Raw genomic sequence first — 27,014 nt, forward strand, 5'->3', positions numbered from 1 at the left:
ATGAAACCCCAAATCTGTTGACTATTGGTATCCTCTTGACACTGTTCTATAATGTAACAGAAAAGACGAAGGTGAAGAACTATGGTTTCGGCCGCTGTTACCCAGGAGGTAGCAGGTGGCAGGCCGTTTACACAAATTAGCTCGTTTTTGGAGACGAAGTTACCCTAGGCTGCCCGCTCGGATGAGCCTGCGAATTCAGGCCCGACCCAGGCCCCTCCAGGTCGGGAAGGTACGAAGAGCCCGCTGGATTCACACAGGGCAGGGGCGCCTTCGCAGGTGCGAGTGGATTCTGGGTATCGCGAGCGTAGGCCCCGGCGCAGCCCCTTGGGCCTGCGGGACCGAACAGGCAGGTGCGTCCCAGCGGCCAGGCGGGCCGGGTCTCCCTCCTGCGGGCAGGCGCCGGGCTGCGGGGCGCGGCTGCCGGAGCGGGGCAGCCGGGCGCAGCGCCCCCTGGGCCTGAAGACTGGCGGGCGGCGGGGGCGCGCGCAGGCCGGCGGGGGCGCGCCGCGCTGCGAGGCCTGCGCGCCAGGCTGCGGGAGCCATGCGGCGATCGAGGAGCTCTGCGGCCGCCAAGCTGCGCGGGCAGAAGCGGTCCGGGGCCTCCGCGGCCTCCGGGGCCTCCGCGGCCCCCGCGGTCGCTACCTCGGCCCCCAGCGCTACCCGCACACGGCGCTCCGCGAGCCAGGCCGGAAGCAAGAGCCAGGCGGCGGAGAAGCCGCCGTCGGAGAAGCCGCGGCTGAGGCGCTCGTCGCCGCGGGCCCAGGAGGAGGGCCCGGGGGAGCCGCCGCCGCCGGAGCTGGCGTTGCTCCCGCCACCGCCGCCGCCGACTCCCGCGACCCCGACGTCCTCGGCGTCCAACCTGGACCTGGGCGAGCAGCGGGAGCGCTGGGAGACGTTCCAGAAGCGGCAGAAGCTCACCTCCGAGGGCGCCGCCAAGCTCCTGCTAGACACCTTGTGAGTGCGGCGGGCCGGGGCGCGCGGGAGCCGGTGCCACGCGGACCCCCTTGGCAGGAGTCGGGCTCGCAGCCCGTGTGCAGGCCTTGGGCGCCTTTCAGCTCTAAGCCTTCCACGTTACGGAGCCGACGCAGCTCCCCCGTTAGCACTGGGGTTATTCCCTAATTCTAAGGGCGGCGGGGCGGGGCGGTGCTTCTCGGGCTGTGTGGCCTGGAAATGGAAAGGGAGCTTCGTCCGGAGCTTGCGGGCGCGCGCAGCCGTCTTGGGACACAAAGAGTCTTTCCCGGCCATAAGCATCGTGCTCGGGGACGTTGTCTGTTGCTGGCGCGCAAAGGATGTGGGGGCCTTTCTCAGTGAAAAGAAGATAAATCCCACGGCTTTCTCTTACCCGAATCCCGTTTTTTTTTGTGTTTGCACACGTGTTTTTGAGGGTGGGTGGAAGGGAAAGGTAGAAGCGTTGAAGGAAGCATGAGTAGTTTTGAACTAACTGGGAAGCAAAATCCCGTCATTGTTCCAGGCACTGCCAGGGTGGGAGCAGGGGGCGGGGGTTATTGATCCGGGAGAGAAGCGCGCGCGAAGAGATGCCCCGGCCTCGCGCGGCGGCGGGGATGCCTGCCTAGGGAGGCTTTTATGTGCTCAGCCAGCTAATGTTCCCGCCCGCTCGCCCTCCTGGCTGCTCCGCAGTCTTTTAGATGGCCCGAGGAGCATCTCGAGGGTCCGCGATTTGGGAAGGAGCTTTTAACTGGGCTGTTAAAGGGCTGCCTTCTTTTCTCCAAATGCGATCCGGATTCCTGCCTCGGGGAACAGTTGTGGTACAGAGAGATATTTTAACGCCCTGATATTATATTTCAATGTCAATTTTACGAATTAAAAAGAACAATCAAAACACTAGGGGAAAAAAACCGACAAGAATAACCTAGCAATTGCATAACCTGAGAATTACTTCTTTTCTTGAACATGTTCCTTTGAGCTTCTTGCAGAAGAAATTCTCTTAGTTAGGATGAGTCGTCCCCGACAGAAGATACATATTTGGTTTTCTGTGTGCTTCACTTTTTGGTTTTTCATCTTGGACTGCACACTGAATTTTTAAAAAACGTTCATCCATCAAACATTTGAGCACCTATAGGGTGACGGCTGCCTCTGGGCAGAAGGAATATGAAGATCCTTAGGAATGTAAAACTCAGGGTGTCTTCAAGGCATACAGAAAAAGAAAAAAAGAGGAATGTAAAACTCAAATTTGAGGTAAATTTTTATTTTAAAACAAACTGATAAATGGTCAAGAAAAAGATTTAAAATATTGACATAAAAAAGATGTTTTTCTCTCACTAGACTGCCATGACTTTGTACTTATAAAGGCTACTAAATTATATTCAAAAAGTGTGTATAACTGTATCATTTTCGTTAAAATATTGTATAGAAAAAAGTTTGGGGGAATATATAGCAAATAATTAACTGTAGATCCCTCTGGGTGTAAAGATTACAGGAGGCTTTCACTTTGAGCACTCTCAAATACTGTAAAGTTTGGAGTTTTTACAATAAGCATTATGTATGCAGAAAAAATTAAAATACATAAACTTGTAAAGAAACATGAAAAAATGATCAGTCTTAATCATGCAAATTAAAACTGCAGTGAGCTATTTTTCCTATAATTATTGCCTGAGACTGTACAGTGAAATGTTTTCTCATTTATATATCGGGTAAGGGTGTTCCGTCCTTTTGGAAAGCGATTTTAAGACATTTATCAGATCTTAATGTTCATTTCTGAGTTTGGCTTATATATAAGCTTTAAAAGGATTAAAATTGTATGTAGTCCGGGTGAGGTGGCTCACGCCTGTAATCCCAGCACTTTGGGAGGCCGAGGCAGGCGGATCACCTGAGGTGGGGAGTTTGAGACCGCCTGACCAACATGGAGAAACCCGGTCTCTACTAAAAATACAAAATTAGCTGGGTGTGGTGGAGCATGCCTGTAATCCCAGCTACTTGGGAGGCTGAGGCAGGAGAATCGTTTGAACCCTGGAGGCAGAGGTTTCGGTGAGCTGAGAATCACGTCACTGCACTCCAGCTTGGGCAACAAGAATGAAACTCCGTCTCAAAAAAAAAAATTGTATGTAATGTGTATGACAACTATGTAAAACCCATGTGTATGAAGAATACTGGAAAGAAATAGAGCAAAAATATAAGAGCCTTCATTAACTTTCTCAAAAGGCTCTTCTGGACCTCTGGACTTGATTGAGTACCCAGTCTTATTTTTCATAGCAGCCTGTACCTCCTTTATCACAATCATAATTAATTATTATTTGAGTAACTTGTTAAGGTCAGTAAGGGCAGCAATCGTGTCTGCTGTATCTTGTTTACTGTTCTCTCCTTCATGCCTAGCTCATAAAAATTTTTACTATTTGAGGCCGGGAGCAGTGACTCACGCCTATAATCCCAGCACTTTGGGAGTCCTGGTGGGTGGATCACGAGGTCAGGAGTTCAAGACCAGCTTGGCCAAGATGGTGAAACCCTATCTCTACTAAAAATTAGCAGGGCGCGGTGGCAGGCGCCTGTAATCCCAGCTACTTGGGAGGCTAAGGCTGGAGAATTGCTTGAACCCAGGCGGCAGAGGTTGCATTGAGCCAAGATCGTGCCACTGCACTCCAGCCTGGGCAAAGACTGAGACTCTATCTCAAAAAAAAAAAAAAATTAGTATTTGACATATAAATAAAAATATTTGGTGTTGGGTTAGTATGCCTCACATTTTCGAAATGTTTGGAATGTTTTATTTTGCAACTTAATACAATTTAAGAAATTGGCGAAAAGAGAGCTCATGGACAAAGGTGCTGAAACCATTCTTCACTTAGGAAATTGACAATGCCTCCTTAAAAGCAGAAATGCATTTGGTTGTCATGTAGAAAAGACTTTTGTCTAATCTTCCGTCTTTCTTTCGACAACAAAAAGAAAGAGAGCAGGAGGTAGCTATTCAGAAATTCTTATCTTTCTGATTTTTGTTTCATTTAGTGAATACCAGGGCCTGGTGAAGCACACAGGAGGCTGCCACTGTGGAGCAGTTCGTTTTGAAGTTTGGGCCTCAGCAGACTTGCATATATTTGACTGCAAGTGAGTGGTTTTTTTTCCTAAATTGGCTTAAAAGAATTTCAGAGTTAAAATGCAGTATTTCAAAATAATCTGGGGAGTTGGGGTACAGAGGAAACATTGGCCTTCAGCTGGTAACTGTTGAAGTCAGGTGATGGGGACAGAAAGGTTCATTGTTCTATTTTTGTTCCTTTTGTATGGCTCATCACAGAGCTTCAACAGCATGGCCCAGGTGACACAGAGCAGGGTCCTTAGGGCTTGTGGCTTGTGGCAGCATCATCCTCAGACTGACACTGCTGAGGAGCTGAGGGCGGATAGCTGCAGGTGTGCCTGGCTGGGTACTGAGTGGAAAGCCTTGGGTAGAATCTTCATAGAAGTCTGGAGTTGGGGAGAGTTGGAGGGTACGTTAGTGAAGGGTGTATACACCTGGAGGCTCCCCAGGCCCTACACTCTCGCTCTGCTCTTCGGTTGAGGCAGATGGTGCTGCTGGCTGTGGAGGGCCTGATTTGTACCTCCTTCCCCGGCATTATGATGGAGCAGGGACGACAGGCTCTGGCTTTGGGACCCAAAGTTGGCATGCAGCTAATTATTTAACAGCATCCAGTCCTTTTTGCCCCTAGGTACCGGAATTATATATGAATAATAAACACATACGATGGAATTACTCAAATGGAGAACTGACCAGGCTACTAACAATAGAGTCCAGATTGGAAAAGAAGCACTGTGGAATAACTTGTGAGAGGATTCTATGCTAAATTAGAACTTTTTCAAAGGTGGCCTGAAAAGAGGGGACTTCAGTTTAATTCCAGAGATGGTAATTCTGGGGACGTGTTTTACTTGGAGCTGGACTTTTTGTGACGTGGTGATGAAGAAAGAGGGAAACCTAAACTTCCTTGTCCATTTTTGGTGTGGATGTCTCAGAGACATCAGGTTGTAGCAGTGTCTGAAATTTGTTTTCTAAGTGTCTCTGAAGTCCAGCGCTTCTCTTCACTGTGAAGAACTGGAGGGTGGGCAGTACAGACCTGTCTGTTGGTCCTGTGTTCTGAGCATTGCAGAGCCTTGACTGCTGACTTGGGACCCCCGCTGGGCTCTGCTGTACCTGCAAACCAGAGGCCCTGCTATCCAGGCCTTTGCCCCATTCCTCGGCCCTGGATGGTGCTGAAAGGGGCATCATCTGTGGGGTTGGCTGGCTCTGATAGCTGGGCCACTCAGGCATAGAGGACGCAGGTGGCTGCTTACAATCTGGAATTTGCTCTGTCTTTCTGTAGCTGCAGCATTTGCAAGAAGAAGCAGAATAGACACTTCATTGTTCCAGCTTCTCGCTTCAAGCTCCTGAAGGTCAGTGCTTAAGAGCAGGGTCAAGGAGTGCAGAACCCATTGGTGAGATTTACAGGACTCCCCAACCAACCCTTAGCATGCCATCTGTAGCATGGGAGGGTCCTGGAGCATAGCAGGGCCTCTCACAGGCTTTGGTTTCAGGTTGACATTTAAAAGGTGGGCCGGGCACAGTGGCTCATGCCCGTAATCCCAGCACTTTGGGAGGCCAAGATGGGTGGATCACCTGAAGTCAGGAGTTGAGAACCAGCCAGGCCAACATGGTGAAACCCTATCTCTACTAAAAATACAAAAATTAGCTGGGTGTGGTAGTGCATGCCTGTAATCCCAGCTACTTGGGAGGCCAAGGCAGAAGAATCACTTGAACCTGGGAGGTGGAGGTTGCAGTGAGCCAAGATCACACCATTGCACTCCAGCCTGGGTGACAAGAGTGAAACTCCATCTCAAAAAAAATGAAAATAAAAAATAAAAGGTTGTGTTATTTTTTACCTTTATTTTTTGGAGGCCTATTTCGTATTGTGGAAACATTTTCAAATTCAGAGAATCAAAAAACAATAAAATCACCCAAATCCTGTCAACTAAAGGTAACCACTGTTAATATTTTGTTGTCTGTCCTTGTGTATTATTTTCTACTCTGAGAAATACATCTAAACCTATTGTCTTATGTTTATTAAGTAGAATTTTACCATTCTTTTTGTTGATAACCTGCTTATCTCATTTCCCAATGAAAAGCTTATATACTTATTTTTAACTTTAATTTTATTAATTTGGGGAATTTTTTGTACTTGGTACAAAATTTGAGAGGTAGAAGAATGTGTATATACACAGTGAAAAGTCTTTCCCTACTGTCCCCATGCCCCAGTCTCCCTCTTCCCCACAGCCGATTTCCTGGTCTGCTTATCCTGTCACTGTCTCTGCATCACTGCAGTTGAGTCCAGTTTTTTTTCTGATTATCAACAACACTGTGGTGAACCTCCTTGGTATAAATTTTTGACAATTTAGAAATTTCTTCTTTAGGATCAATTCTCTTAGAAATAAGTTCTCTGGCTATTCTGGGCACACTTCCTACACCCTGCTCCACAAGGAGCAGTTAAAAAAAGAAAGAAAGAAAACCTCCAGGTTAAAGAATACAGATTTTTTTTTAAAAAGACTTTTAGCACATTATGGGTGGTGTGGGGTTGAGCAGGGCTTTAATTCCATCCAGATAATGCTGAATGGCTTGGGATCACTTGGCAGTCCTTCACTGCTTTTCTGTGCTGCAGTGGCTATGGAGTGAGCAAGGCTCCTCAGGGAGCTATTTCTATAGGAAGCTCAATTCTGGATGGTATGGCTGGGGAAGCGTAAAGAGGGTTAACAATGATAAGAAACCTCCACCCCTTCCCCTCCAGCTGTCTGATTTCTCTCCCTAAAGGTAAGCCACTGTTTCTTGGATCCCTCTTCAAAGATACATATGCATATAAAAGCACATACAGGCCAGGCACAGTGGCTCATGCCTGTAGTCCCAGCACTTTGGAAGGCCAAGGCGGGCAGATCACTTGAACCCAGGAGTTCAACACCAGCCCGGGCAACATAGTGAGACCCCCATGTCTACAAAAAATAAAAAATCAGCTAGGCGTGGTGTTGCATGCCTATAGTCCCAGCTACTTGGGAGGCTGAGGTGGGAGAATCACTTGAACCTGGGAGGTCAAGGCTGCAATAAGCTGTGATCATACCACTGCACTCCAGCCTGGGTAACAGAGTGAGACCTTGTCTCAAAAAAAACAAAACAAAACAAAAACACCACACATAAACAGTATATATCCTTAAAAAAAAAAAAAAATGGTAGTATACGACATACGTTGTTTTATACCTTGCTTAACTTTTTTTTTGAGACAGTCTCACTCTGTCGCCCAGGCTGGAGTGCAGTGGTGCGATCTCGGCTCACTGTAATCTCCGCCTCCCAGGCTCAAGTGATTCTCCTGCTTCAGCCTCCTGAGTAGCTGGGACTATAGGTGCCCGCCACCACATCTGGCTAATTTTTATATTTTTAGTAGAGTCGAAGTTTTGCCATGTTGGCCACGCTAGTCTTGAACTCCTGACCTCAAGTGATCTGCCCACCTTGGCCTCCCAAAATGCTGGGATTATAGGCATGAGCCACTGCGCCTGGCCTATACCTTGCTTAACTTTGTAACCTTGGTAATTGTTCCATGTTAGTTTTGTAGAGCTGTCTCATTCTTCTCTACAAAGTTGGAGAATATTCCATTTTATGAGTGTCCATAATGCCTAACTGGTCCTCTATTGATGGACATTTTCAATTTTTCCAATCTTTAGCCTTTATAAACAGTGCTATAGTATCTATATACCTATGTCGTTGAGACATTTGGAATATATCTGTATGGTAAATTTCAAGAAATGGAATTGTGTGCTAAAGCATATGTACACTTTAAAATTTTGGTAGATGTTGCTAAATTGTACCAATTCCTATTCCTGTGACTGATACATGTGAGCACATATTTCTCTACATACTTGTCAATACCATGTTAACGGCTTTGATTTTGCCCACCTGACAGTGAAATACATCTCACTGAAATTCCTTTGGGTGAGCATTTCATAGGGTAAAGAGTGATTTATTTTTCTTTCTATCTGAACTGTCCGTTCATGTCCTTTGTCCAGTCTCCCATTTGTATTATCCATTAAGGAAATTAGCCTGTCTATGACGTCTGGCAAATATTTTTTTCCTGGTTTGTCCTTTGTGGATAAATTAAGCACAGCCATCAGTTTTCTTAAGACCTTGAGCCATTCTGTTTGGGGACATGGAGAGCCAGTCCATTGGGTGAACTGTCTCTCCACGTAGGCCCTGGGAAGCGAGCACTTTCCATCCCTGATGTGATGTATCAGGGAACGCTCAAGGCTGAATTCTGTGTGCCGTTGACCTAAGGGAAGCTGTGAGCTGTCACGCTCCAGACTGACATGTCTCTGGATAGTGTAGATGGGTCTCTGTCCTCAAGAAGGTCCCAGTCTCTTACAGGAGATAGGAAATGGCCTCTTAATACAAAGAGCCCTACAAAAGAGCTCCTGCCATTAAGTTGTTTCAAAATTTGTTTTTTAATGGTGTGATCTCAGCCCACTGCAGCCTCCACTTCCCCAGGCTCAACTGATGCTCCTACCTCAGCCTCCCAAGTAGCTGGGACTACAGATGTGCGCCACTGCACTTGGCTAATTTTTGTATTTTTTTGTAGAAACAGGGTTTTGCCATGTTGCCCAGGTTGGTCTTGAACTCCTGGGCTCAAGCAATCCGCCCGCCTCAGCTTCTCAAAGTGTTGGGATTACAGGCATGAGCCACCATGCCTGGCCAAAGGTATGTGTGTATATATATATATATATATATTTTTTTTTTTTTTTTTGAGAGGGAGTCTCGCTCTGTCGCCCAGGCTGGAGTGCAGTGGCGCGATCTCGGCTCACTGCAAGCTCCACCTCCTGGGTTCATGCCATTCTCCTGCCTCAGCCTCCCGAGTAGCTGGGACTACAGGCGCCCACCACCACACCCGGCTACAAAGGTGTATTTTTTAAGTGACATAAAAATAAATGTCTTTGGGGCAGGGTGCGGTGGCTCACACCTGTAATCCCAGCATTTTGGGAGGCCAAGGCAGGTGAATCACGAGGTCAGGAGTTCAAGACCATCCTGTCCAACATGGTGAAACCCTGTCTGTACTAAAAATACAAAACATTAGCCAGGCATGGGGGCACGCGCCTGTAATCCCAGCTACTTGGGAGGCTGAGGCAGGAAAATCTCTTGAACCCGTGCAGGTGGAGGTTGCAGTGAGCCAAGATCACGCCACTGCACTCCAGCCTGAGAGACAGTGGGAGACTCTGTCTCAATCAATCAATCAATCAATCAATCAATCAATCTGTTTGTAAAAAAGAACACCTGTTTGTCTGTTTTCACCTAGGGAGCTGAGCACATAACGACTTACACGTTCAATACTCACAAAGCCCAGCACACCTTCTGTAAGAGATGTGGCGTTCAGAGCTTCTATACTCCACGGTCAAACCCTGGAGGCTTCGGTGAGTAAAGGGGATGGACTGTAAGCTCAGGGGGACACAGAGAGGCCTGTGGTGCTCTCACTTAAAGTCTTGTTTGGACAGGTGGGACGCTGACTAGACCCTGTCACATGCGTATCTTAGAGGAGCAGGACTCCTCGGCAGAGTGCTTTCCACATGATAGAATGTGAGTCGGGCTCTGGTGAAACTTTTCTGAATTCCATATCTGAATGTGGTGAAGTTGGACTTGGAGCCCATCCAGGTTGTGATTCTTATTCACTGGTGCTGCCAGGGCTGGTGTTGCTGGGGATGGTGTTGAAGGGTAGGGAGGAGAGGGGTGGGGAGATGGACTTGTGGGGCCAGGGGAGGCAGCTTTAATAATGACAGAGGTTAAGGGAGTGAAGGAGGCAAGATTGGGGAGCATTGATAATGGCATTTGAAAGCTTTTTGGTTGTTCAAAAATTAGGCAGGACTGGCTGGCTGCGGTGGCTCACACCTGTATCCCAGCACTTTGGGAGGCCAAGGTAGGAGGATTTCTTGAGCTCAGGAGTTTGAGACCAGCCTGGGAAACATAGCGAAACCGTATCTCTGTTCTTTTTAAAAAATAATAAACAAGGCCGGGCGCGGTGGCTCACGCTTGTAATCCCAGCACTTTGGGAGGCCGAGGCGGGCGGATCACGAGGTCAGGAGATCGAGACCACAGTGAAACCCCGTCTCTACTAAAAATACAAAAAAAAAAATTAGCCAGGCGTGGTGGCGGGCGCCTGTAGTCCCAGCTACTCGGAGAGGCTGAGGCAGGAGAATGGCGTGAACCCGGGAGGCAGAGCTTGCAGTGAGCCGAGATTGCGCCACTGCACTCCAGCCTGGGTGACAGAGCGAGACTCCGTCTCAAAAAAATAATAATAATAATAATAATAAACAAGCAGGGAACCCTCCAAGCCCCGCTTCAGGGCCTGCTTGGGTCTGGGGAGTAATAAAACTAACCCTCTGACAGTTGTTGAGAGTCATGCCAATTGTAGTGTGAATTGAAGGGGAAAGCAGAGGTGGAAGATGTTCCTGAGGACTCTTATTCTGTGTCAGTGCAGTCTCCAGAGCTGCGAGAGCAGCTATGACTGTCAGTGTCTTTTACCTTATGGTGGTGGCGGGGGTTGGGGGGGGAGGTGGGGGAGGCAGGGCAGGGCATGATGTCATCCTTACCCCTCCCCCATTGCTTCAGGGGCTCCTATTCCTCATCTGTCACATGGAGACTCTTATCTGTCTACCTTGCAGAACAGGAAAGAGTTTTGAAAAGTATGAAATCCTGTACAAATGGGAAGACGTTTAATTCTTAGAAAGTTATCTATCTAAGGCCAGGCGTGGTGGCTCACCTGAGGTTGGGAGTTCGAGACCAGCCTAACCAACATGGAGAAACCCCGTCTCTACTAAATATACAAAGTTAGCCAGAATCCCAGTATGGGAGGCTGAGGCAGAAAATCATTGAACCGGAGACAGGTTGCAGTGAGCCAAGTCAAGCCTTGTACCAAGCCCAGGCAACAACTAAATCAATCTACAAAAAAAAGAAAACTATTTTTTTGAGAGAGATCCCTCTGTCCCCAGGTGAAGGGTGGCCATCTCGGTTCCGTGCAAGTCCCTCCGGTTCACCCCCGAGTAGCTGGGACTACAGGCGCCCGCCACCACGCCCGGCTAATTTTTTGTATTTTTAGTAGAGACGGGGTTTCACCGTGGTCTCGATCTCCTGACCTCGTGATCCGCCCGCCTCGGCCTCCCAAAGTGCTGGGATTACAAGCGTGAGCCACCGCGCCCGGCCGGAAGGAAAGTTATCTATCTAAACACAGGAAAGGCCTGTGAATTCTTTAGGCCTCCAGTCAGAGATTGCTCTGGGCTGTGCCTTTGTGCATGTTGCACTCTCAACTTGGTATTGAATGATGTCTAGCCTTGGGCATCCCTGGTTCAGGGAGTGTGATTCCCATCTGGCAGTTGAGGAAAGTGAGCCAGAGGGCTGAAGCGGTAGGCTGGAGCCAGTGCTTTCTGAGCCAGCTGGCAGCCTGTGGGTCTCATCGCTGAAGCCATAAGCTATGGCATATCCTTTGGAAGCCCTAATGTGTAGCGTGATGATGCCTGCAGGTGGGGGCTTATCCAGGAACACCATCTGGTCTCACCCATACTGAGGATCCCCCTTTGTCTGTGCCACTTTCTCATAGGAATCGCCCCCCACTGCCTGGATGAGGGCACTGTGCGGAGTATGGTCACTGAGGAATTCAATGGCAGCGATTGGGAGAAGGCCATGAAAGAGCACAAGACCATCAAGAACATGTCTAAAGAGTGAGCTTCTGCCTCTCCTGCCCTGAAAAGGAGGAATGATTGGGGCCAGCAACTTTGCTCCCCCTGCCGTGCCTCGGTGGTGCTCCTGAATGTGGCTGACCTGGGCTGCTGGTTCCGTTGACTAGGGCCATCTTGATCTCTGCAGTTTGCTCCAGCTACCAGTTTCTTTAGGCAGCTCTTTGTCCTCCCTCTGCCCAGATTTTGATGTAGTCTAGTTGACATCCTTCTCTTCCCAATTTTTGTGTGATCTTTTAGGAAAAAAAATAAATATTTTTAACATTAAAGCAGTTACTTTGGTTTATCATTTGTTTTGTACTGTGATTTGCTTCTGAGGCCAGTTGATTGATAGCAGATATGTACTCAGCACTATCAAGATGTTTGCAACCAGGCATTGTGGCTTAAGCCTGTAGTTCCAGCTACTCTGGAGGGTTGATCGAGCCCAGGAGGTTGTGGCTGCAGTGAGCTGTGTTCGCGCTACTGCACTCCAGCCTGGGTGGCAGAATGAGACTGTCTCAAAAAAAAAAAACAAAAACAAACAAAAAATTTGTAGCCAAATTGGAAAGAAGACATAAGATACACAATTATTAAAAATGGAAGATTGTGGCAGAGCATGGTGGCTCACACCTGTAATCCCAGTACTTTAGGAGGCTGAGGCGGGTGGATTACTTGAGGTCAGGAGTTAAAGACCAGCCTGGCCAACATGTTGAGACCCCGTCTCTACTAAAATTACAAAAATTAGCTGGGCATGGTGGTGTGTGCCTGTAGTCCCAGCTACCTGTGAGGCTGAGGCAGGAGAATCACTTGAACCCAGGAGGCAGAGGTTGCAGTGAGTGGAGATTGCACCACTGCACTCCAGCCTGGGTGATGGAGCGAGACTCCATCTCAAAAAAGAAAAAAAAAAAAAAAAAAAAAGGCTGGGCACTGTGGCTCACGCCTGTAATTCCAGCACTTTGGGAGGCCAAGGCAGGTGGATCACCTGAGATCAGGTGTTTGAGACCAGCCTGGCCAACATGGTGAAACGCTGTTTCTACTAAAAATACAAAAATTAGCTGGGCGTGGTGGCGGGCACCTGTAATCCCAGCTACTCAGGAGGCTGAGGCAGGATAATTGCTTGAATCCAGGATGCAGAGGTTGCAGTGAGCCAAGACTGCACTACTGCACTCCAGCCTGGGTGACAGAACAAGACTCTGTCTCAAAAAAAAAAAAAAAAAAAATTGTGAATGGTTACAATCCATGTGAGCTGTAAAGATAACAGCTCTAAGAGTTCAAAGGCGAGAACTCAGGGAAGCCTTGAGGAGAGTATGATTTGAGTCTATCTTTAAAAAGTTAAATCAGCTTCTAATTTCTTTTTCAGTTGTAAAATACACATAAAATTTACCATAAACTGTTCATTTATTTAGAGACAGAGTCTCCCTCTTTAGTTATTTTGAGACTGTCTTGCTCGGTCACCTAGGCCGGAGTGCAATACATGAACATGGCTCACTGTAGCCTTGACTTAGACTTGAGATCTCCCCCCTCTTAGCTTTTGGAGTAGCTGGGACTACAGGTGTGTGCCACCACATCTGGCTAATATTTTTTGTAAAGACAAGGTCACTCCGTGTTGCCCCGGCTGGTCTCAAACTCCTGGGCTCAAGCAGTCCTCCTGCCTCGGCCTCTCAAAGTGTTGCGATTATAGGCATGAGCCACTGCTCTTGGCCTTAACCATTTTTAAGTGTACAATTCAGCAGTGTTAAGTATATTCACATTGTTGTGCAGCCATCACTGCCATCCATCTCCAGAACTCTTCACCTTGCAAAACTGAAACTCTGTACCCATGAAACAACAACTTTGATCCTATTTTTAAAGGAAGCAAGATTTTGGCTGGGTGTGGTGTCTCACGCCTGTAATCCCAGCACTTTGGGAGGCCGAGGCTGGTGGATGGCCTGAGATCGGGAGTTCAAGACCACCCTGGCCAATGTGGTGAAACCTTGTCTCTACTAAAAATACAAAAATTAGTTGGGCATGGTGGCAGGCACCTGTAATCCCAGCTACTGGGGAGGCTGAGGCAGAATTGCTTGAACCCGGGAGGCAGAGGTTGCAGTGAGCTGAGTTCGCGCCATTGCACTCCAGCCTGGGCAACAAGAGCAAAACTCCGTCTCAATCAATCATTCAATCAATCAATCAATAAAGGAAGCAAGATTTAAGGAGATAGGAGAAGTAACTGAACAGAGGTACGCACACATGCGAAAGCCAGGCTGAAGCTGCATGTGGTGGCACACACCTGTAGTTGCAGCTACTCAGGAAGCTGAGGGCCACATGAGCCCAGGAGTTTTTGAGACTGCAGTGAGCTATGATGGTGTCATGCATTCCACCCTGGGAGACACAGTGAGACCCCACCTCAAAAAAAAAAAAAAAAAAAAAGTGGCTGAATTGGAGGCTTTTAATGGGAAGAAGTAATGAAGATATCAGAAAGGTATGTTAAGGATAGACTGGACGGTCTTGGATATTAGGCTCAGGAATTTGGCCTTTATTTTGCAGGCATTGGGAAGCTGTGACCACCTCTGAACAGGATGAATAAAGCCTGGCCTCATATAGTCTTTTGATTGGTTGCCATCTCCCTCTCTTCTTTTTTTTTTTTTTTTTTTTTTGAGACGGAGTTTCGCTCTGTCACCTAGGTTGGAGTGCAGTGGCGCCATCTCGGCTCACTGCAACCTCCTCCTCCCGGGTTCACGCCATTCTCCTGCCTCAGCCTCTCCGAGTAGCTGGGTCTACAGGCGCCCGCCACCACGCCCGGCTAATTTTTTTGTATTTTTAGTAGAGACGGGGTTTCACCGTGGTCTCGATCTCCTGACCTTGTGATCCGCCCGCCTCGGCCTCCCAAAGTGCTGGGATTACAAGCGTGAGCCACCGCACCCGGCAATCTCCCTCTCTTCTTAACTTCACATTGCTCCATATTACTATCATATTAGCTTTCCTCAAACATTCCTGCCATTACCAAATACTGAGTACAAATAATGGCAAATGCTTAATAAATATTTGCTCTTTGCTTTAGGAAAATTAATCATGAAATGATTTGTGAGGTAGACTAGACAACGAAAAAGAACAGGGAGAGGGAATAAAGATCTCAGAACAAAGGTCTCTGAGGAAAAAAAAAAAAACATTTTAAAAAAAAGGCCGAGTGTGGTGGCTCACACCTGTAATCCCAGCACTCTGGGAGGCCAAGATGGGTGGATCACCTGAGGTCAGGAGTTCAAGACCAGCCTGGCCAACATGGTGAAACCCCGTCTCTACTAAAAATACAAAAATTAGCTGGGCATGGTGTTGGGCATCTGTAATCCCAGCTACTCGGGAGGCTGAGGCAGGAGAATGGCTTGAGCCCAGGAGGCAGAGGTTGCAGTAAGCTGAGATGATGCCACTGCACTCCAGCCTGGAAGACAGAGTGAGACTCTGTCTCAAAAACAAAAAACAAACAAACAACAAAAAAAGAAATACAGATGGCCAGGCCAGACATGGTGGCTCATACCTGTAATACAGCACTATGGAAGGCTGAAGCAGGAGGATTGCTTAAGCCCAGGAGTTCAAGACCAGACTGGGCAATATAGTGAGACCCCCTATCTCTACAGGAAACAATAAAATACAATAAAAATGGCAGTTTATCAGTTTGCTGTGCTGGGGTTCTGTGTGGTCACTGCCTCTTCAGAATCACTGATGGCCAGGTTCACTCCTCAAGACTGGAAGGAGCACCCACAAGGATGGGATTTTCGAGGCCAGAACTCTGGGTATTTTTAATTTTTTAAAAAATTTTAAAATTATACAGGGGCCAAGCATGGTGGCTCGCACCTGTAATTCCAGTACTTTGGGAGAACATGGCAAAACCCTGTCTCTACTAAAAATACAAAAAATCAGGCCAGGCGCGGTAGCTCACGCCTGTAATCCCAGCACTTTGGGAGGCCAAGGCAGGTGGATCATCTGAGATCAGGAGTCCCAGACCAGCCTGGCCAACATGGTGAAACCCCATCTCTACTAAAAATACAAAAATTAGCCAGGCATGGTGGCGTACACCTTTAATCCCAGCTACTAAGGAGGCTGAGGCAAGAGAATTGCTTGAACCTGGGAAGCGGTGGTTGCAGTAAGTCAAGATTGTGTGCCATTGCAATCCAGCCTGGGTGACAGCAAGACTCCGTCTCAAAAAATAAATAAATAAATAAAAAATAAAAAAATTAGCTGGGTGTGTTTGTGCTCATCTGTAGTCCCAGTTACTCAGGAGGCTGAGGTGGGAGGATCACCTGAGCCCGGGAAGTTGAGGTTGCAGTGAGCTGTGATCACACCATTGCACTACAGCCTGGGCGACAGAGCAAGAATCTGTCTTAAAAATATATATATATATTTTTAGAGATATGTGATCACAGCTCACTGTAACCTTGAACTCCTTACTTCAAGCAATCCTACCACAGCCTACAGATGTGTGCCACCACACCTGGCTAATTTTTTAAAATTTTTTGTACAGATGGGGTCATGCTATGTTGCCCAGGCTGGTCTCAAACTCCTGGCCTCAAGTGAGCCTCCTGCCTTGGCCTCCCTAAGTGCTGGGATTATAGGTGGGAGCCACTGCATTCGGTTGCATTTCTTTATTTAATTACATCTTGATCTTTTCATATCAATATACATATCCTCATTATTAACTGTTGCATAGAATAGCATAGTGTGGGTATAGTTTATTTAGCTATTCTTTTTTTCACGGAAATTATGATTGTTTCCAGTTTTTTGCTATTACCAGGAGTGTTGACAGTGAACATTCTTGTACATACCTTTTTATACATACCTATGTGTATTTGAGAATAGAGAAGTGGGATTGCTTAGCTGAAAGATATGCATTTGTTTTTTTGTTTTTTTTTTGAGATGGAGTTTCGCTGTTGTTGCCCAGGCTGGAGTGCACTGGCATGACTTGTCTCACTGAAACCTCTGCCTCCCTAGTTCAAGCAATTCTCCTGCCTCAGCCTCCCAAGTAGCTGAGATTACAGGCACCCACCACCACGCCCAGCTAATTTTTTTGTATTTTTGGTAGAAACGGGGTTTTACTATGTTGGCCAGGCTGGTCTCCAACTCCTGAACTCATGATCCACCCACCTCAGTCTCTCAAAGTGCTGGGATTACAGGCATGAGCCACCACGCCTGGCTGAGTTTTAATTTTTGATGGAGTCAAATTTATTAGTCTTTTTTTTTTTTTTTTGTCTTAATGGCTCTCTGACTTGGGTTTTCTGGTTTTTTTGTGATTTATTTCTTATTTCTTTTTTTTTTTTTTTTTTTGAGATGGAGTCTGTCTCTGTTGCCCAGGCTGGAGGGCAATGGCATGAACTCCGCTCATTGCAGCCTCTGCCTCCCGGGTTCAAGCGATTCTCCTGCCTCAGCCTCCTGAGTAGCTGGAATTACAGGTGCGCGCCACCACGCCCAGCTAATTTTTGTATTTTTAGTAGAAACAGGGTTTCACCATGTTGGTCAGGCTGGTCTTGACCTCCTGACCTTGTGATCCAACCGCCTTGGCCTCCCAAAGTGCTGGGATTACAGGCGTGAGCCACTGCAGCTGGCTGTGATTTATTTCTTTTTTGAGAATATCTTTCTGGGACTAGGCGTGGTGGCTCACACCTGTAATCCCAGCATTTTGGGAGGCCAAATGAGGAAGACCACTTGAGGCCAGGAGTTTGAGACCAAACTGGGCAACACAGGGAGACCTCATATTTGCAAAAAAATTTAAAAAATTAGCTTAGCAGGGCCGGGCGTGGTTGCTCATGCCTGTAATCCCAGCACTTTGGGAGGCCGAGGCGGGCGGATCATGAAGTCAGGAGATGGAGACCATCCTGGCTAACATGGTGAAACCCTGTCTCTACTAAAAATACAAAAAAATTAGCCGGGAATGGTGGCGGGCTCCTGTAGTCCCAGCTACTAGGGAAGCTGAGGCAGGAGAATGGCATGAACCCAGGAAGCAGAGCTTGCAGTGAGCTGAGATCCTGCCACTGCACCCCAGCCTGGGCAACAGAGTAAGACTCCGTCTCAAAAAAAAAAAAAAAAAAAAAATTAGCTTAGCAGCGCAATGGCTCACACTTGTAATCCCAGCACTTTGGGAAGCTGAGGCAGGTGGATCACCTGAGGTCGGGAGTTCGAGACCAGCCTGACCAACACGCAGAAACCCCGTCTCTACTAAAAATACAAAATTAGCCTGGCATGGTGGTGCATGCCTGTAATCACAGCTACTCGGGAGGCTGAGGCAGGAGAATTGCTTGAACCCGGGAGGCAGAGGGTGCAGCGAGCCAAGATTGCACCATTGCACTCCAGCCTGGGCAACAAGAGCGAAACTCTGTCTCAAAAAAAAAAATTAATTAATTTTAAAAATAAATAAAAAATTAGCTTAGCGTGGCACATGCCTGAGTCCTAACTATGCAGGAGGCTGAGGTGGGATGATAGCTTGAGCCAAGGAATTCAAGGCTGCAGTGAGCTGTAATCAAGCCACTGGACTCCGGCCTAGGAGACAGAACAAGACCCTGTCTCAAAAAAAAAAAAAAAATTCTTCCTTACCCAAGCTTATAAACATATTTACTTGTATTTTCTTCTACTACTTTTACTGACTTTTGTTTGTTTATTGGTTTTGTTTGTTTGTTTAAGATGGAGTCTCGCTCTATTGCCCGGTCTAGAGTGCAGTGGTGCGATCTCAGCTCACTGTAACCTCCACCTGCTGGCTTCAAGCAATTCTCCTGCCTTAGCCTCCCGAGTAGGTGGGACTATAGGCACGTGCCACCATGCCCGTCTAATTTTTTGTATTTTTAGTAGAGACAGGGTTTCACCATGCTGGCCAGGCTGGTCTCAAACTGCTGACCTTGTGATCCACCCACCTCAGCCTCCCAAAGTGCTGGGATTACAGGTGTGAGCCACCACGCCCGGCTATTTGTTTTTTAAACATATAGTTCTTTGATCTACCTGGATTTGTGTGTGAGTTTTTTTTTCCTTTCTCTAAATTTTGTGAATGGTATCCTCAAATTGAATAACTGGTGGCTCAACACTTTATTGATGAATCCATCCATTCTTCATTTATTTAAAATGTTACGTATACCAATCAGGGTTTTTAAGGACTCTTATTTGTTCTTTTCATCTATTTTTTTGTAGTTCCACAAATAGCAAATTATTTTAAATCCCCAAGCTTTATAATGTGCCTTAAACAATCTAATAGGGTAAATCCTGCCATATTATACTTTTTTGTGGGGTGGGGGGTGGGGAAGCAGTCTCACTCTGCCACCCAGGCTGGAGTGCAGTGGTGCGATCTTGGCTCACTGCAACCTCTGCCTCCCAGGTTCAAGCGATTCTCCTGCCTCAGCCTCCTGAGTAGCTGGGATTATAGGTGTGGCCACCATGTGCAGCTAATTTTTGTATTTTAGTAGAGACAGGTTTTCACCATGTTGGCCAGGCTGGTCTTGAATTCCCAACCTCAGGTGATCCGTCAGCCTCAGGCCTCCCAGAGTGCTGGGATTACAGGCGTGAGCCACCAGGCCCGGCCATATTATTCTGTTTTTGTGCACTGTGTCCTGCAGATGAATTTTAGAATTAGTGAGTCAAGTATCATGCAATCAAAGCATGTTTGGATTTTGGTTCCAATTACTTTGCATTTATAAATTAATTCAGGGAGAACAGACTTCTGTACAGTACTGCTTTATCATCCAGGAAGGTAATATGCTCACCAATGGGTTTGTTCTTTCCCACTCTTCAAGTTTTATGCTGTTATCTTTATGGAAACAGTATGAACAGCACGCTATAGGGTTCAGTTTGTCCTTAGCTGTCTTATGCTATTTGTCGTCCTTTTTCATGGGATCATTGCTGTTTTTTTTTTTCGAGACAGAGTCTTGCTCTGTTACCCAGGCTGGAGTGCAGTGGTGCGAACTAGGCTCACTGCAACTTCTGCCTCCCAGGTTCAAGCGAATCTCCTGCCTCAGCCTCCCAAGTAGCTGGGATTACAGGCATGTGCCACCATGCCCGGCTAATTTTTGTATTCTTAGTAGAGACGGGGTTTCACCATGTTGGCCAGAGTGTCTCGAACTCTTGACCTCGTGAGCCGCCTGCCTCAGCCTCCCAAAGTGCTAGGATTACAGGTGTGAGCCACCACACCTGGCCTAAGTTTTAATATATAGAAAGGCAGGCCTCACATCACTGTCCTTTTTGATGTTTATATTTTGGCAATACTTGGACATTTTCTTTTCTAATATATTTTTAAAATAATTCAAATCCCAAAGATAATCCATTGATATTCTGACTAGAATTACATTAAATTTATATATTAACCTTGTAAGAATGTGAATAAATATACATATATAAATACATATGTAAATATTTAAATTTCTATATTGGAATTTATAGATGCTATAGGTAGTATTAAATATATATATGAACTGTATGAGGATTTTTAAATCTCTATCAAGGAACATGGCACAACTCTCCATTTATTCAATTCTTGTTTTATGTTCTGCATTAATTCTTGTTTTAACTTTTAAAAACTGTTTTTAAAAGAAAAACAGGAAGCACTAAAAGTTGGTCAAAATAACAAAAAATGTTGTATTCTGTAGTATTTGTGTTTAATGGTCTAGTGTGTTAGGTGAGTATCACTAGGTGCAGAAAGCAATCATCAGATTTTTTTTTTTTTTTTTTGAGACGGAGTCTTGCTCTGTCTCCCAGGCTGGAGTGCAGTGGCGATCTCAGCTCACTGCAAGCTCGGCCTCCCGGGTTCAGGCCATTCTTCTGCCTCAGCCTCCCGAGTAGCTGGGACTGCAGGTGCCTGCAACCACCCCCGGCTAATTTTTTGTATTTTTAGTAGAGATGGGGTTTCACCGTGTTAGCCAGGACGGTCTTGATCTCCTGACCTCGTGATCTGCCTGCCTCAGCCTCCCAAAGTGCTGGGATTACAGGCGTGAGCCACCACGCCCAGCGAGATCATCAAATTTAGTGTGTGTATATCTTTTATAGTGAACTAGAATATTTTAATGCAATCTTATTTTCACGTGAATTTTTGAATTGAGATACAGTTTGAATAACATAAAATTCACCCCTTTAACATGTACAATTAGTGTTTGTTAGTATACTTTAGTATTCAGTGTTTTTGAGTTCATGACCAATATAGTGAAACCCAGTCTCTTAAAAAAAAAAAAATTAGCCAGGTGTGATGGCACACCCCTGTAGTCCTGGCTACTTGGGAGGCTGAGACAGGAGGATCACTTGAGCCTAGGAGTTCTAGGTTACAGTGAACTATGATCACACCACTGTACTCCAGCCTGGGTGACAAGGCAGGACCCTATGTTAAAAATATTTTTAATATATAAAATTGTTTTTAAAAAAGAAAGAAACCCTGTACCATTAGCAGCCACTCCCCACTCCCCACTTCCTCTGGCCTCTGGCAACTACTAATCTGCTTTCCATCTCAAAATGTGCCTATTTTAAACGTTTCACAGAAGTGGGATCCTACATAGGTGACCTTTTGTGTCTGGCTTCTCTCATTTAGCATAATGCTGTTGAAGTTCATTTGCCTTGTAGCATGCATCAAGACTTTGTTCCTTTTTTTTTTTTTTTTTTTTTTTGTGACGGAGTCTCACTCTGTCACCCAGGCTGGAGTACAATGGTGCAATATTGGTTCACTGTAACCTCCGCTTCCCAGGTTCAAGCAATTCTCCTGCCTCAGCCTCCCAAATAGCTGGGATTACAGGCATGTGCCACCACGCCCAGCTAATTTTTTTCCATTTTTAGTAGAGATGGGGTTTCACCATATTGGCCAGGCTGGTCTTGAACTCCTGACCTTGTGATCTGCCCGCGTTGGCCTCCCAAGGTGTTGGAATTATAGGCATGAGCCACCGTGCCCAGTCAGGACTTTGTTCCTTTTATGGCTGAATAATAAAATGCCACATTTTGTTTATTCACCAGTTGATAGACATTTGAGTTGTTTCTACTTTGAGGCTATTATGAATAATATTGCTATGAATACTCATTTACAAGGTTTTGTCTGAATGTTTTCCGTTCTATGGGAAATGTACCTAGGAGTGGAGCTGCTGGGTCATGTGGTAAATCCTTGTTAAAATTACTAAGGAAACATCAAACTGTTTTCTATAGCAGCTGCGTCATTTACATTCCCATCAACAATGTATGAGGGTTCCAATTTCTTTACATCCTCACCAACACTTATTTTTTATTATTTTTTCGAGACAGGGTCTGGTTCTGTCACCCAGGCTGGAGTGCAATGGCAAAATGCAACCCCTGCCTCCCAGGCTCAAGCCATCCTCTCACCTCAACCTCCCTGGGTAATTTTTGTATTTTTAGTTCACTATATTGCCTAGGCTGGTCTCGAACTCCTGAACTCAAGCCATATAATATTTTATAATTTTTTTCAGCCTTTTTCACTTTTGTGGTTATATATCCATCTGTTCCCAATAACTGCACTTTTGTTTTCTCTTTTCCTGAATTAGACTTGCATTGTATTGGCTTATTTCATTTTTCAAAGAAAACTTATTCTTTCCACTATTTTTTGGTTTCACTTATTTAATCTAATCTTATATCTCTATTAAGTCCCTCTTGCTATTGGTTTCTATTTTTTATTTTCTCAATCATGTAGTTCACTTATTTTCAATCTTTTAAAAAATTAAGCATTTAAGACTACAATTTACCTAAATACAGATCCCACATCAAGTGTTAATTTTTATTACTTTCTAGATAATTCGTAATACCAATTTTGATTTCTTCTTTGATCTAGGGGTTTTTTAGGAAGGGGCGTCTTAATTTCTGAGTAGTGTTGTTTATCCCCCTCTTTTTTTTTTTTTTTTTTTTTTTTTTTGAGAAGGAGTCTCGCTCTTTCACCCGGGCTGGAGTGCAGTGGCGCGATCTCGGCTCACTGCAGGCTCCGCCCCCCGGGGTTCACGCCATTCTCCTGCCTCAGCCTCCCGCGTAGCTGGGACTACAGGCGCCCGCCACCTCGCCTGGCTAATTTTTTGTATTTTTAATAGAGACGGGGTTTCACCGTGTTAGCCTGGATGGTCTCGATCTCCTGACCTCGTGATCCGCCCGCCTCGGCCTCCCAAAGTGCTGGGATTACAGGCGTGAGCCACCGCGCCCGGCCTATCCCCCTCTTTAGTAATTTTATTATTTACTTGCATGTTATTTAATTATGATCAAAGAATGTGGCCTGTTAAATCTCTACATTAGGGAATTTATTAGGGATTTCTCTGCTGGGTGCAGTGGCTCATGCCTGCAATCCCAACGTTTTGGGAGGCCAAAGTGGTCAACATAGCGACACCTCGTCTCATTAAAACAAACAAACAAACAAACAACAACAAAAAGAACATCCAGACATGGTGGCTCACGCCTGTAATCCCAGCACTTTTGGAGGCTGAGGCAGACGGATCACTTGAGGTCAGAAGTTTGAGACCAGCCTGGCCAACATGGTAAAATCCTGTCTCTACTGAAAATACAAAAATTAGCTGGGCATGGTGGCGCACATCTGTAATCCCAGCTACTGGGGAGGCTGAGGCAGGAGAATCGCTTGAACCCGGGAGGCGGACAGTGAGTCAAGATCACACCACTGCACTCCAGCCTGTGCGACAGAGTGAGACTCCGTTTCAAACAAACAAACAAAACCCACAAAAAACCAGGGGTGGTGGCACATGCCTGTAGTCCCAGCTACTTGGGAGGCTGAAGCAGAGGGTTCCTCGAGCCCAGGAAATTTGAGGCTGCAGTGAGCTGTGATCACACCACTGCATTCCAAGCCTGGGTGACAGAACAAGACCTGGTCTCAAATAAATAAATAAATAAATGGATTTATCAGTGGCCAATAAACAGTCAACTTTTGTAAACATTCTATCACATAAGTGAATGTTTGCTTTATTCCAATGTTTGATGTTACTATTTTTGGCAACTCGATTTTTCAAAATTCTGGAAGAATACTGAGGCCTCCTACTATTATCGTGGCGTCTTGTTTGTTTTTGTCTTTTAATAAAGGTCTTGTATGTCTGGGAGGTTTTGTTTTATGTATCTGGCTACTGTGATGTTGGGTGCCTATCATCTCATGGAGTGAACCTGTTAACATACCCATCTTTGTCCAGTTAATGCTTCTTGGTGTCATATTGGGTTTGGCCTGGATTTCTGGTGTTGCTCTTCCTTCTTTTTGTTCTCCTGCTATATGGTATATGGTTCATCCTTTTATTTTTAGCCTTTGTTACTTTTAGATGTAGCTAGATTTTGTTTTCTAACACATTGATTTGACAGTCTGTTTTGGTCTGGAAATTCAGCCTGTTCATATTTTTTGAAGTAGCTCTGATTTCGTTCTTTTTGTATTACTTCTATTATATGTATTACATTTTATACTATTTTCCTTTTTTCTTACTTTTGCAGTCTTTTAAGTTTCTCTTTGTTTCCTGCTTTCCTCTTTGCTAATTGAGATCCCATGCTTTTCAGTTTCAGCCCTGGAACTGTATACCTTTCAGTTCCTCACAATCCAGACTGCAGCCCATCAGTTGTCTATTTGTCACCCTGCACCATACGGCTTTACCCCCAGCCCAGCCTCCCCTTGGCCGCAGAAGACACTTTTTTTTTTTTTTTTTTCTTGATGAAGTCTTGCTCTGTTGCCAGGCCGGAGTGCAGTGGCGCAATCTCGGCTCACTGCAACCTCCGTCTCCTGGGTTCAAGCGATTCTCATGCTTCAGCCTCCCAAGTAGCTGGGACTACAGGCACGCACCACCATGCCCAGCTAATTTTTTGTATTTTTAGTAGAGACAGGGTTTCACCATGTTGGCCAGGATAGTCTTGATCTCTTCACTTCATGATCCACCCGCCTCAGCCTCCCAAAGTGCTGGGATTACAGGCATAAGCCACCACGCCCGGCCTGGTTTTTTTTTTTTTTTGAAACAGAGTCTCACTCTGTAGCCCAGACTGGAGTGCAATGGCACAATCTCGGCTCACTGCAACTTCTGCCTCCTGGGTTCAAGTGATTCTCCTGCCTCAGCCTCCCAAGTAGCTGGGATTTCAGGCATGCGCCACCACGCCCAGCTAATTTTTGTATTTTTAGTAGAGACAGGGTTTTGCCATGTTGGCCAGGATGGCCTCGAACTCCTGACTTCAAGTGATCTGCCTGCCTCGGCCTCCCAAAGTGCTAGGATTACAGGTGTGAGCCACGGTGGCTGGCCCCAAGAGGGTACCTTTTGAATACTTTAATCTCCCCCTTCTCACTGGGAATTTAGGAATTTCACAGCATATTTGTGCATCTGTTTTAAAAATCAAAGCTGCCTAGGATTTGGCGGGCTCTTTCGTGTACTCAGTCTCCTTCAGATTATGGAAGTTCTCCTTTATTACCCTCCTGCTTTTGCTCCTTCTGGAACTTCCATTATTCACACTGGCTCTCCTTAATGTGTTTTCAAATCTCTTTCCCACCCTTATTTCCATTTCTTGGCTTTTTAACCTCTTTGTTCTGCAATATATCTTCTACTTGATATTCCACATTACTAATTTGGTCACCACAGAGAAGTGTGCTTTTTTGTCTGGATCAGTGCCCGGGCTTTCACTACTGTTTCTGATAAAGTCTCTTCCATTTAATTGCTACTTCAGTGAGATCTGCCCTATTCCCCTCCCTCTGAGCCTCCTCAGGTGAGGGTTCCCCTTTTGTATTGTGTCTGGTTGCTCTTGATTTTTGTGTTTTCTTAATGAGTCAGGGCTGCTGAGCAGTGGCCAAGCGGGGAGTGGCTGAAGATGGCAGTTTCTGCTCTCTGGACCAAGGTGAGAACTGGCAAACCATCAGCCCTTGCCGAGGATGGGGTGAGTAGGGGATTGTTTGCAGGTCTCTCTGACAAGGGGTGACCCTCTCCTGACTTCAGCACACCCACCCCGGCCTGGTGGCTCTCCAGGTCTCTGAGCAAGTGGATGCTGCCCCTCCCAGAGGATTCTTAGTTCACTGAGATCCTTTCTATTTGGGCAGCTGGAGGAGAGGATTCTCTCTCTTCTCTTTCTTTTTTCTTTTTTTTTTTGGTGTTCCTTCAAGGAACCATGAAATTCTGATTTTTGCTCCAGGCTTTGGGGCTACTGCTGCCTAGTTTTGCAGGTTGTTAACCAAACAAGAGCATCTGGCTAAGTGGATGCTTAAGTCTCTGCTCCTTCTACAAAGCTGTTTGTGGCTGTCCCTGGGGAGGGAATGTGTTTGCAGGCAGGAAAGACTACTTGTTGATAATTTGCACAAGGACAATCTTTTCTTGCCAGGACAAGTGTCCCCAGTGCTGCATTGAATCTGGAGGGTACTTTTCTCACAAAGGCACTGCTAGTGGCTGCCCTAACTGGCTTCCAGGGGCTTCCTTCCCTCCTGTGCTGCAGTCCCTTGGCTCTCTGCTGGTACCAAGGAGAGCCTAGTTCTGGTCTGTCCTCTTTCCAGAACCCAGAGTAGAACCTGCAGTCTCAGATGCAGCAACCCTCTTTTTTTAATTTTTAAAATCTTATTTATTTTTATTTTATTTTATTTATTTATTTTTGAGACGGAGTATCCCTTTATCGCCGAGGCTGGAGTGCAGTGGTGTGATCTCGACTCACTGCAACCTCCACCTCCCAGGTTCAAGCAATTGTGCCTCAGCCTCCCAGGTAGCTGGGATTATAGGCGTGAGCCACTGTGCTGGCCGACTTCTACTTAATTATTTCAAAAAAGTTGGAATGTACAATAAAACAAAAGAGGCAGAAAATAAGTTTTAAGTCTCACCATCCAGAAGCAAATATTGATAATTTTGTTCATCTTTCTAACCTCTAAGATTTATATATATATATATATTTATTTTATTTTTATTTATTTTTTTTTTTGAGACAGGATCTCATTCTGTGGCCTAGGCTGGAGTGCAGTGGTATGATCATGGCTCACTGCAGCCTCGACCTCCTGGGCACAAGTGATCTTCTCACTTCAGCCTCCCGAGTAGCTGGGACTATACATACACACTACCAAGCCTGGGTAATATTAAAATTTTTTGAAAAGATGGGGTCTTACTATGTTGCCCCGGCTGGTTTCAAACTCCTGAGCTCAAGTAATCCTCCTGCATCAAGCCTCCCAAAGTGCTGGGATTACAGGTGTGAGCCACTGCACCTGGCCTATACACACTTTTTTTTTTTTTTTTTTTTTTTAGATGGAGTCTCGCTCTGTTGTCAGGCTGGAGTGCAGTGGCACGATCTCGGCTCACTGCAATCTCCGCCTCCCAGGTTCAAGCAATTCGCCTGCCTCAGCCGCCTGAGTAGCTGGGACTACAGGTGCCCGCCACCACGCCCGGCTAATTTTTGTATTTTTAGTAGAGATG

General features: G+C 46.0%; 1 protein-coding gene across 1 annotated transcript; it reads left to right on the forward strand.

The window, feature by feature from the left end:
• The first annotated feature begins 475 nt into the window (after positions 1–475).
• Positions 476–12,526, forward strand: CENPV (centromere protein V). Its single transcript, XM_032137851.2, has 5 exons — positions 476–954; positions 3,955–4,053; positions 5,298–5,367; positions 9,294–9,408; positions 11,586–12,526. Exons 1-5 carry the CDS (start codon positions 542–544, stop codon positions 11,708–11,710), a joined length of 822 nt encoding a protein of 273 aa, XP_031993742.1. The 5' UTR covers positions 476–541; the 3' UTR covers positions 11,711–12,526.
• The last annotated feature ends 14,488 nt before the right edge of the window (positions 12,527–27,014 follow it).

Source organism: Hylobates moloch, unplaced genomic scaffold (assembly GCF_009828535.3).
Source record: "Hylobates moloch isolate HMO894 unplaced genomic scaffold, HMol_V3 SCAFFOLD_19, whole genome shotgun sequence".
Lineage (NCBI taxonomy): Eukaryota > Metazoa > Chordata > Mammalia > Primates > Hylobatidae > Hylobates > Hylobates moloch.

Coding starts and splice junctions, on each gene's coding strand:
- CENPV (XM_032137851.2), top strand. CDS start 542: ATGCGGCGATCGAGGAGCTCTGCGGCCGCCAAGCTGCGCGGGCAGAAG. Junction 5,368..9,293: donor CTCGCTTCAAGCTCCTGAAG/GTCAGTGCTTAA, acceptor GTTTTCACCTAG/GGAGCTGAGCACATAACGAC. Junction 9,409..11,585: donor GTCAAACCCTGGAGGCTTCG/GTGAGTAAAGGG, acceptor ACTTTCTCATAG/GAATCGCCCCCCACTGCCTG.